This window comes from Marmota marmota, unplaced genomic scaffold (assembly GCF_001458135.2).
Source record: "Marmota marmota marmota unplaced genomic scaffold, marMar, whole genome shotgun sequence".
In the NCBI taxonomy this organism is placed as follows: Eukaryota; Metazoa; Chordata; class Mammalia; order Rodentia; family Sciuridae; genus Marmota; species Marmota marmota.
Window position 1 is genome coordinate 46,729,796 of NW_026000174.1, and position 12,002 is coordinate 46,741,797.

The 12,002-nt window shown below is 47.1% G+C and overlaps 1 protein-coding gene across 15 annotated transcripts in view; it reads left to right on the forward strand.

The window, feature by feature from the left end:
- Prr5l (proline rich 5 like) overlaps positions 1-12,002 on the forward strand; it is a 151,482-nt gene that overhangs the window by 102,575 nt on the left and 36,905 nt on the right. For all 15 annotated transcript variants that reach the window (XM_048788607.1, XM_048788612.1, XM_048788609.1 and 12 more), the window contains one exon: positions 2,837-2,885. In XM_048788607.1, the coding sequence (XP_048644564.1) occupies positions 2,837-2,885 (49 nt within the window). The remainder of the gene's footprint in view (positions 1-2,836; positions 2,886-12,002) is intronic.

Below are 12,002 nucleotides of genomic sequence, written 5' to 3' on the forward strand. Positions count from 1 at the left end.
TCTCTTTCCACAAGGCCCCTTGGTGTATGCACTATTCTACATCTTATTGTCTTTATGCTTAATATAACTTACATATTTTCATATTGTTGCTTACAGTACTTCTTGTTTTTTTTAACAATTGCAAAGAATGCCATTGTATGGATGAACCATGATTTTTAAATTAGCTCTTTACTTGATTCCTATTTGGCTACAGTGAAAACTGTGCATATATGCGGTGACCCTGCCTCATAACCTGCTCAGACAGAAGATAGTGTTTTGTAAGGGATGGGGCAACACGGCATATTGATTTGCCACCTAGGACAATAAAGTCTTGACATAGGTTATCAGATGGGTCTTTTCTGCTCAGATAACTCTATCCATCACTCTGAAGAGGGTCTTGAACTCAGGGTTGGTTAATAGGATGAGCATGTGATTCTACTGTAGTCCACTACATTTCAAGTGTCTAAAGCAGGTTCCACCTCTGTGTCTGGCTCTGGAGTAGTAAAGAAGTAATTGTCACAGTATCTGGATGGTAGAGAAGTTCTCTTCCCATTCCACTGTGTTCTTGTCCACATCCCTTCGCCCCTGGGACAGCTGATTCTAGCTCCAGGGCCCTTTGGCTAAGTCTGTCTTGGCAGTTGTATCAAATCCATTCTTGACTTCTTTCCTGTATCAGCTGATCTGACCTACAGCTTAGCCTTCCTGTCGCGCTCTGTGGCTTGCTTCAGCCCTGGCAACCATGAGTGGGTGTTGCACCCACACCCCCCACAGGGAGCAGCTTCTTCTGCTCTCCCTGGAGGGAGCCAGGGAGGCTGCTGGGGATCTTCAACTGGGTGGCATCACACACTCCCTGAGTACCACTGTACATGTCCCAGGACAGCTGTCACTTATGAAGCCATGTCCAGCTCCAAGTCACAATCATCATGCCAGCCAAGATCCTGCCGCCCTGTTGCTCCAAGAAGTGCCCTCATTCTGGATCTTGAAGGTCTCTCCTTCTCCTTGACCGCCTTCTCTTTCCATCTTTCCAACAGCACCAGGGGCACAGTGCTTTCTGAGCCCAGGTTCCAGGACCCCAGTTCCACAGTGTGTCCTTAGCATGGTGAGCGCCCAAGCCAACCTTGTAAACCTCCACAGCAAGGGGCCATTACCAGGACTTGTTTTTCTACTTTTTCATGAGCTTGGCTTCTTTGTGGTTTTGAGACTTCCCAGTAGCCACTTTGTTAGGAGGTGTTTCTCTCTCCTGTGGTCAGAAGCAGACTCCTTATCTCTTCTTCCTCCCTCTATGTGGGGCTGTTTCCTAGGGTGCTGTTTCCTGTCCTAGCCTCAGCCTGGAAGACCAGCAGGGACCCACCTGCTCTTAGCGCAGTGACTTTGGATGAAGATTTCCCCATCCCTGACCAGATCCGGGAGAACCCCTGGGGTGTGTCGAGAGGGTAGCCCTCTAGGGACCTGCCATTAACTTGAATCTCAAAATGTTCCATCTACCATGGGACATATTTTCTGCTGAGGCAAAAGGAAGATATTTTTCTTGTTCAACACGTGTTTGCATCTTTCCGGGGCTCACTCTTAAAATTTTAGATCATGAGTGTTTCTCTCTTTTCTCAGTATTCTTTTGCTTGTTTTCTGCACATAACAACATCTGACTGTAACAACCTCCCGTTCAGCCTTCAGTGACATGTGCCAGCATGTTTTGGGGAGTTAGTTCATACTCAGGGTTGTCAGAAGTTTGAGCATTTGCTCTTCGAGACCCAGAGCTGGTGGGGTGAGCAAAGGAAATCATTTGAAGTCGTGATGATCTTATTCCCACAAGAACACATTGGACCTTGGGAACCAGTTATTCTTGTTTTTAGCTTCTTCATCTTCTCTGGATTGATGTATCGACGCAACAGTAGGGATGATCCCTTTATTTGTCATAGGGAAATGAGATTGGATGCCAAACTCCCAATTTTTAATTTTCATTTTTTAGCACTTAAGACTTTGGAAATACCTTGTGAGTATATTTATTGAAATGCTATTTATCTCTACCCCTCTCCACACACATGAATAGAAACATAGAGACTCCACAGGGAGTCTTGTCTGTCTTGTTTACCTTTGTACTCCTGGTGCCATGATGTTATATGGCAAATACAGGACAGCGCAGTAAATGTCTCGCCTGGGTCAATAGAATCTCTGTTCTTTGTGGTCCATTTTGAAAACGGCCTCAGACCCTCTGTGATCAGTGGTGAGACTGCCCGAATCATGGTGCCCAGTTGAATGTCAAGTCTGGGTATCTCCGATGGATTTGGAGGAGAGACAGATGGGGTTATGGGAAAAGATGTTGCAGAAGGTCTGGGCTCCAGTTTTGGCTCGGCCCCTACTTGGGGCACATCTCTGAGGCCCAATTTCTTTATGGGTACAGGAGGAATAATAATTACACCCTCCCACATACACACCAAATCATCGGTTAAAGAATGTGTGAAAAGCACGTCTTACACTATGAAGGGCTCTATAAACGTGGAAGGTTGCAAAATGCTGTGTCTGTCTTCTTGCTTTTTTCTTTTTTCTTTTTTTCACCAAAGTCGGGTGTCCTGGCCTGCCCCAGCGGGCTCTGTTAGAATTGGGATTTCCTGCAGCTGCCCTCTGCTGATGGTCACCCTTACAGAGCAAACTAATGAGCAAATCTCCTTCTAAGATTTCACAGCTGTGATGACCTTGGGGATGGAGGTCATTACTAGGACCCAGGAAAGTGCCCTCCCTGCTCAGGCTGGGCCTCAGCCCTTATGCCACTGGTGAGCACATTGTCATGGCCCTACTTTGGGAACTGGTCACTATGAGCTGTATCACCGAGGCCTGCTTGACAGTGTTTCTCTCTCCCCAGGCGCCTGCTGAAGAGTGAACTTGGGTCGTTCATTACAGACTATTTCCAGGTAAGCTGGGTGCATCTGAGAATCCATCACTATCACACATGTGGGACCATGTAGCTGAAGGGCCATGTACTCTTCACCTGGGTGTTCTTCAACACCCACACCCACATACACACCGCGCCATGCAGGGCTGCTGCTGCGAGGGCACCAGGTGACCCCTGCAGGTAATGGAGACTCCAGCCACCCCCCTGCAGTTGTGCTTGGGCTGTTTGGTCCCAGAACCCCTTTATGCTCTTAGAAATTGCTGCTTATTCAGGTTATGTCTGTCAGTCTTTCTCATACTAGAAATTAAGCCCAAGAAGCTTTAAAATATGTCTTAATTCATTGAAACCGATTACCTTGTCATAAATATCACTTTTATGAAAAATAGCTTTTCCAGAATTAAAAAATAGTGAGAGGTTGGACACCGTCTTCTGTGTTGGGAAATCTCAGTGCCATCTGGCTTCCTGGAAGATGGATGGATTCTCCTGTCTGCTTCCCTTTCAGTCTGTTGGGATAGTGCAGGTCACGTGGGCTCTGGGAAATTCCACTGTGCCGTCAGGGAGAGGCAAAGGCAGCTAATAGCTGTGACCATGTGGGTCCCTTGAAAGGTCTGGAGGAGCCCCCCAGGGCCCCCAACCACACCCTGAGAATTCCTGCTCTCAGGGTATCCCCTCCCACTCCTGTGGGTGACAGCTAGTTGGGTGTAAGAGCATGTGCCCTTTAGCCAGCTATTTCCTGTCACAGGCTCCTGGGCTGCTCTGTTGAAGGCAGGATTGGATTAGACGTCAATCTTCCCTCCTGCCTACACACTCTTGTGGGGCTAATGAGTTCAAGGTTCCAGATCCATTTAGAGGATCATTTTTAATCCACAGACACAAGCTGCTTTCCTGAATAACCCAAGGCGAGTATTGGTGGGGGGGTGCAGTGGTGGAGACATGAACAATGGTGATTGAGTGGGTGACACTTCAGTGAAGTTGGAGTCCCCACCTCTCACTGTGTGCTGAGTGGGCTGGAAAAGCTGCTTTATCTCTCTGTGCCCCAGTTTCCTCATCTGTGAAACAGGAATAAAATACAGCTTACCTTATAAGGTTACTGTATGGTTTGCATGCAATAACACACTTGAAGCCCTGGGCACCTAGCATGTCAGGAGCTGAAGCTAGTGATCAAGATTATGGACCTTTGAGGCAGACTACATGAGTTCAGAGCCCAGCATAATTGTTCACTAGCTGTGTGGCCCTGAGCAGGTTGCTTTACCTCTCTGTGTTTTAGTTTCCTTTTCTGTAAAAAAAGGGGTAATAGGACCTAACCTTATAGGGTTGTGATATAGACTAAAGATAAGTTATTTATAAAGTGCTTAGTTACTGCCAAAAAGCAGGAGAGAGAGTAATCATGTTTATTATATGAGTCCTGTGTGTGTGTGTGTGTATGTGTGTGTGTATATGTGTGTGTGTGTGTGTGTGTGTTTTGTACCAGGGATTGAACTCAGGGGCACTTAACCACTGAGCCACATCCCCAATCCTTTTTTAAAATATTTTATTTAGAGACAGAGTCTTGTTGAGTTACTTAGGACCTCACTAAATTGCCGAGGCTGGCTTTGAACTCGTGATTCTCCTGCCTCAGTCTCCAAAGCTGTTGGGATTATGGGAGTGTGCCACCATGCCCAGGTTAACGCCTTCTTTTTAGTGGAAAAATAAGAGCAGTGCTTAAGGATCTTGGTTTCAGGTGGGTTCCAAGTGGAGCATACTTTTTAAGACAGTTTAAAGACATTTCAAATTTTAAAAAACAGTGCAGTCTCCATTATATTATTTTTCTTTCCAAGATTCAGGAAGCTTAAACTTTTATGTACACTTCAAAAGAATGACAAATATCAGCCAAAAACTGCCTCCTCTAAGTGGAGACAAACCAGGACCCAACAGAAGCCTGGGGTTTGATGGGGTCAGACTCCTGTGCAGGGGGAGAGAAGCATGAAGAGGAAGAACCAGACAGAGAATTAGTTGCAGATGTGAATCATTTTTGCCCTTGACCCGGAGGTCAGCCTTGGGCTCACTGCCTGCTGCCTCTGTGGATTGACTTCTCGTCCAGTTACAGAGAGTGGTTTTTCACTGTCTTGGAGGGGCCCTCTTGGCTGGGCTGCCTTCCTCCTTGACCTTTGAAGGAGACGGGTTTGGTGTGGTTTCAATCAGGTTTTAAATGTCAGCGTCTCTTGGCGTTGGGGGCTACCCTAGGTCGGGTGGGGAGGGATGTTTGGGTGGGGACTTTATCTGGGAAGCCCTGAGGTTTTTTGGGGGCGGTTAATACTGCTTACAAAGCATGCCAGGCATTGAAAAACTAATAACCACTTGTGACTTCCTATCAGGGGCTTAATCAGAGAGGCTGCTTGGTGAATATCTACTGAATCTCTTTCTGGGTGTGGGGGTTGGGGGCTGGGTTTAGTAGGGTTTTTTTTTTTTAATTATTATTTTGGGTACCAGGAATTGAACTTAGGGGCACTCAACCACTGAGCCACATCCCCAGCCCTATGTTTTATATTTTATTTAGAGACAGGGTCTCACTGAATTGCTTAGTGCTTTGCTTTTGCTGAGGCTGGCTTTGAACTCACGATCCTCCTGTCTCCGCCTCCCAAGCCTCTAGGATTAGGTGTGCACCATCGTACTCAGCATGGTTTTTGTAATTTTGAATCTGGGATTTTTCTTATTTAAGGAAAGAAGGCTCTTGAAGACATGACTTTTTCAAAATGTGGGTGCAGAACCTTTGGTTGCTTTTTAAATATTTGGTTCCTCACTCTCTGTAGAGTGCATAATAGATTCTTAGAAGAGCAGGGAGGGGCTGTTTACCAGAGATTCCCCAAATGATTACAGGTGACACAACACACAGTGGCACTGGATAATGTTAGAGTTTGTGTTTCAAAAGTATTCCCATTTTAAAATTTTCCTTTAGCCCTTATGATTGTGCTGGAGATTCTTGGGCCGTGTCATGTGTCTTGTGCCCTTCTCTGGGACTCAGCAACCTCCTGTGTTTAAGGAGGGAGTAGGAGCAGGCCTCAAATGTGGTGCCTGTGCTAGGGACATGGTCTAGTTAGGATTTTGTAACATTATTTGTTTGCATTAAGTTGATCATTGAATGATACTGTGCTTATGGTAAATGACGTGCCTACAATTTCCTTTTAAAACACAGTGACATTTAAAAAATGGCTTGGTGGTGCACACCTGTAATCAGCTTTGTAGGAGGCTGAGGCAGGAGGATTCCAAGTTTGAGGTCAGCCTGGGCAACTTAATGAGACCCTGTCTCAAAATAAAATAAAATAAAAAGGGCTGGGGAAGTAGCTTAGAGATAGAATGTTTCTGGGTTCCATTCCTGGTAACAACACACACACACACACACACACACACACACACCCATGCACGCACATACAAAGTGAGTGACTGGATTTAAGAAAAACAGTATGCAAAGAATAATAGGGTAAGTGGCCCCGACTATGGCCCCATATGTGGAAGTGGTTCAAGAGAGTTGGGTTAGAGCCCAGGGCCAGGTGCTACTTGAAAAGGAGCTGGTTCAAAGCCATTCCCATTTCAGGAGAAATCTCCACGTGAGGAGGGCAGTCCAGGCTCACAGGGGCAAGCTGGCCTTCAGCTACCATTGAGAGTGTCAGGAAGGAAAGCTAATAAGGGCTCGGGAAAGGACTTCCCCCAGCAAGAGGACAAGAGGAAGGTGTAGGGGCAGAGGAGCAGCAGAGCCCAGGGTGGGCAGGGAAGTCACCCCAACTGTGGATATGGCTTCGTGGGAAGGTGAAGGATGGGTGCTGGGCTCCTCAGTGCCGATGGGTGCCCCCCAGGCTCATGCATTCAGCAGTGAGGTCTGTCCCCTCTGGGACCCGCCTTCCAGCTCAGCTCACCACCTGCAGAGCCACAGAGAGGCTCTGCGCATTTTCATTTTACAGTTTTAAAGAAAGATTCATAGAAAGAATATCCACGTGTGAAGAATAATGAAAATGACCCGAGGTGAGGGCACGGGAAGCAGGTAAAAAAATGGTACTTATCTTGGGTCTGCACACAGAGAAGTCGGGCTGTTTGATCCACAGAAGCCTGGAAAGATTTCCACGAGACACTGGCTGGAAAAATCTCTGACATTTCCAGTATCGATTTTTTCTTTTCCTTCTGTCTGTTTTGAATTGTGCCCGGAAGGAAAATTAGGGCTTCCAAGTGGAACTCTATATCCTAGCGCCAGCTCCGGAGGATAATTGGTCCCTTATAACTTTTGAAACTGATGATGTGAAACGTTCTGCATTATTATTATTATTTTTTTAATTTCCTAGCTGGGTATCTTGGTGCTTCAGGCATGAGGTGTGGGCCTGGGCGACACAGAGCACTGTCTGCCATCAGCAGGCTGCGTTGTTTGTTAAAGGCCTCTCTTCTGCCCCAGAAAGTTCCAACCCTTTTGTTGAAAGTAGAGTTTTGTTGGTACAGAAATTTGTGTAGAGTCTGAGTGAGCTAGTTCTAGGAAGAAGGGAAATTTAGTCACCCATTTGCCAGTAGGTCATAGGTGCCATGTAGTGTGTGGTATATGTATGTGTGTGTGTGTGTGTGTGCCTATGTGTGCATATATAACACATACAAAAACATATAGTATTTTTTTCAATTTGCTTCTCACATCTGCAAGAGTCCCAGGAAGCCAATTTCCCCTGGCTCATCAACACCAAAGAATATTAAGGACATATGGCATCTGGCATGGAGCTAAAGGAGGAGACCCCTAGGAAGCATCCTGGTGACCATGGAGTTAAAATTGGAGACAGCACAGGGGTAAAGATGCATCTTCATGGGTAACGCACAGCACAGCCTGAATTGAAGAACAGGTTGGATGGCAAAGATGTAAAAACAGGTCCAGCAAAACCCTCGCTACAAAGCCTCCCTGTTCACGGAGGAGGAGGCGAGCAGTACAGGCAGGATCTAATCAGGGAGCTAGAAATACTGAATTCTACCTCAGAGGACACAGCTGCCTCCGATGGCTGTGACTCAGGGCCCCCATTGAGACACTCTGGCGGAGGGGAGAGCCGGTGGTTGTTGGTGGCCAGGTGGAGGGGTGAGACGGGCGGGAGAGGCTGCTCAAAGACATAGTGCTACCTGGAGGAAGAGGTGTTGGAGCACAGCTGCGACCCACTGGCCTACTGGAACCTCAAGCGGTCATCCTGGCCTGGGCTGTCCACTTTGGCCGTCAGATTTTTTGGCCCTCAGAAGTTACCATCCCTTCGGAAAAGCTGTTCAGCACGCCCACGGAGAATGGCAGCTTTGGCCAGCCCCGGCTCATGATGGAGCATTTTGAAAAACTTATCTTTTTGAAAGTGAATCTTCCCTTGATCTACTTTCAGTATTGAACTCACTCTCGGCAGTGCTGGCTGGCTGTTGTACCAGGGCTGTGACCTGCCCAACAGGGCCATGTGGGACACCAGGCCAGCATCTGGGGCCACCTGCTGGCTTGCACCGTAACATCACACGTGCCTTACTCCTGTCGGGCCAGGTCACAGCATGTTGGGGAGCCCACTGGAAGCAGCCTGTCTCGTTGGTTATGAAGTGGGGTGATTAGGTTTTAATTAATGACTGCAATGTTTTTTAAAAGTCAGAGGTCAGAAATGAGTTTTCCTTGAATGGAGACAAGATGTAAACAGTTTTATCCTGTAGGCTTTTTGTTCAATTGTGTAAAAACCATGAACCAGGTATTGTTTCTTAGTTAAATATTGCTTTAATTGCAACAAAACAGCTTTTGTGGCTGTGAAATGAAACCTGTAAATAGGAGGTTGAGCCTAAGCCATCCTGATGGGGACAGGCTCTTAAATGTGTTGAGGAGTGGAGAGAATATTCTGGAAGCTAACTGTTTACCCAAAGTGTTTGAAAACAAAATTGTACTTGGGTGAGTCATGGAGTGTGCAGTTGCAGTGACGTGGTCACGGACATGTTCCATTTCAGGTCTTTGCATTCAGAGTTGCACAGTCCGTTCATTCACTCAGAGGTCCCCAACTGTCTGTCCTGACTCCTTGAGATCGGAGTCCCGTGTGTGTCTATGCTGAGGATTCAGCCAGTGCAGAGTGTGGCAGTTGACCTCGTCTGGCGCCTCTGACCGAGCGTCCCTGAGCAGTGGAGCTCTGTGTGTGCTGACCCAGGTGCTGGGGACCACAGCCGGGCCCTGGAGGCTGTAGTGACCAATGGGGGCATCTGGCAGGCTACAGCGGTGAGACTAGCCTTAGGCATTTAGATTTTTCTTTTTTTATAATAAGGGAAGATTCAACCATCACTGGGGTATTTTAGAATCCCGAGGACATCAGAGTGAAATTATCAGTTGTCAGATTCTTTTAAGTGTTTGCTTTTAACATCTGAAAAAGGTTCCTGTTCTACGTCATTTCAGACCATTAGGTTTTGTGGGTGAGGCTACTCACTCCTCTGCCATGGCCCCCTAGGAAACTGTCCTTCTATTAATACTGTAACTACGCTCACTCTCAATTTGAGTAGACTTTGCTTTAGTGTATTTACAAATGATGGTTTCAGTTTCTAAAATTAAACTTTTTATTCAAAGTTAAAAAAAAACAGATCCAGCATAAGTGGACATTCCTTGTAGGGACACAGATAGGACTCAGGGCACATGGGGTGGAGAGCAGACAGAGTGGCCAAAGTAATTTCCAAACACAAGTTGAGCAAGGGAGAAAAATGTTGGCTCTTCTTTGATCAACTTGGGAAGGCTTCTCTAATAAGCAGGATTCCCCCAGTGGAAAAAAGAGGTCATTTGGTGGACTCAGGGAGTGAGGGGAATTCCACATTTGCTCTGTTTTGAAGGTAGAATTGGGGCCCATATACAATGGGGCTGTGGATGCACAGAGCTGGGCTCCAGCGAGAGGATGGGGATGGGTGAGCCTTGTGTTCTGTTTGAGTGAGAAAGTCATGAAGGTTGCATTGTGGATTTGGACAGTACTTGGAACCATCAAGGTCTGGTGGAGGCTGTAAACTTTGAGGTGGCCCAGAAAGTTCCCATTGGCCACTGGAGGGAGAAAATGGGATTGAGCTCATCAGGGCTGAGAGGGAGCTTACCTTGCTTGCTGGTGGCCACCCATCCTTTAGAGGCTGCCCACCAGCCAGCGGTCACTTAGAGGTGGCTTCACTGTGCTTAGTCTGCTCAGCAGTTACTTGAATTTTGAGCAATTATTTGCAATTTTTATTGAGATTTTCTCATACTTAATGAAGCTAAGTGGGAAAATGGGTCTTGAAATGGACAGACCCGGCCTTAACATGTTTGAGACAAAGGTGAAAATCAATAGGCACGCCGAAATGTCAAATCTTCCGCCTCACTGCGTTGAGGTTATCGCACATTCAATTGTGAGAGAAAGGAGTGTATAGGTACGAAACGCTGAGATGTCATCCAGAGATGGGCTCCGGAGACAGGTGATTAGGGAGTTTACCGTGCTCTGTGGAAGGGACTTCCCCTATATCACGTGAGTGTGTTCTTCCATATCAGGATGTATTTCAGAAACCCATTATATATGAAATTGGCTGATTTATTGTACACCAGGCAAAGAATGGCAAGATCCAGGACTAGGGCATCAAGGGAGAGGGAGGCCTAGAAGGTGGGGGGAGATGTTGCAAATCTAGTCCTAAAAAAGAGTAAACCTGCATGAGGAGCAAAGGCTGCCCTGGGAACCTTTGTTCACTCTGGAAAGCCTTTTCTCTGAAGTCCTTCAGAGCTGCAGGGAAGAGAAAATCATAGCAGTGATGTCAGCCGGTGTTTTCAAGTACTCCTGTGCCAGGTGTTGTGCTGAGAAAACAGTTCTCAAAGTGTGGTTCCCGGACCAGCAGCTGCAGCATCACCTGTGAACGTGTGAAAAAGCAGAATCTCAGGCCCTCCCTCAGACCACCTGAATGAGGAACACAGGGTTGGGACCCAGCATTGTGGGCTTTCGTGAGCGTCCGGGATCCTGGTGCATCTTGAGTATGACAACCCGTTTGACAATCCTTTATCCCTCCTGACAACCCAGGACGGAGAGATCCTGTTATTATATATATCCCCTTCTTATAGCCGCTTACTAAGGCTCAGGGAGGAGGGGGAGGTTCTTTGAGATCATAGTCAATTACAGAGCAAAGATCCAACCCAGGTCATCTGACCACAGGAGAAAAGCCTCTTTCTTGGATTAGAACATAAAATGTAAAAATGCCCCCCAGGCATCCTTTGAGGAAAAGACCCAGGGGGAGGAGGCTCAGGGATTTGGCTTGTTTGTTTTGAGTGTCTAACAAATCAGATATGGTCTGTTTTCCTGATTCCTGATAAAAAAAAATAATAATTTTTAGAAGCCCCACTTCCCCCTTTCATGGTGGCTGAAACGGTACTCAGTGGAGAACCAGTATTACTGCTGAGTGACTGATCTTCTCAGTCTCTGTCTTGGGTTTTCGCTCCATCTCATCCCACCCGCCCACACCAGGACTGGTTTATTAAGAACTCTCTGGCCTGGGGGTGACTGTGTTTGTGAGACTTTTATTGGTTGCTTAGGAGGGCGACCAGGTTCACAGGAAATGCAGATAACATTAGAGATCATGCTGGCCTTTCCAAGTCGTGCCGGGTAGAAATGGGGGTGAACTGTGATTTCCATCCCTTGGTCCTTGCCAATAACAGGAACCTTTGAAGACACGGATATCACCGGAAACACATGCCTGGGTGGAATTGTTGGCTCACATATGTTCTCCGTAGGCAGAGTAGCACAGCCACGAGGCCCCTCTGGGGTGGGAAGGAATGTCTTGTTTGGGAATGGGATCCACCTGGGCTGGACACGGAATGTGGTAGTGGAGAGGAGGGCCCTGGAAGAGTCCTTTTGGAGACATGGAAGTTGGAAAGCTGATAGCAGAACTGGGCTGCAGAAAGAACCACGGTGGATGGAAGGCTTGGGGTAGAATCTAGTTACGAGGCCTGTGATGGCTGGGCCAGCTGTCCCCAGGGTCTAAACTGAAGTGGATTCCATCTGCTGCTTCTGTGGGCAAGGACACAAGAAACCTCTTCAGGGCAGGACAGCGTGATGGCGAAAAGCACCAACCCTTCTGCCAGGTGGGTCTGGAGTCCAATCCGCTGTGTGAACTTAGGCTTGTTTCTTAACCTATTTGAGCCTCGTTTCCC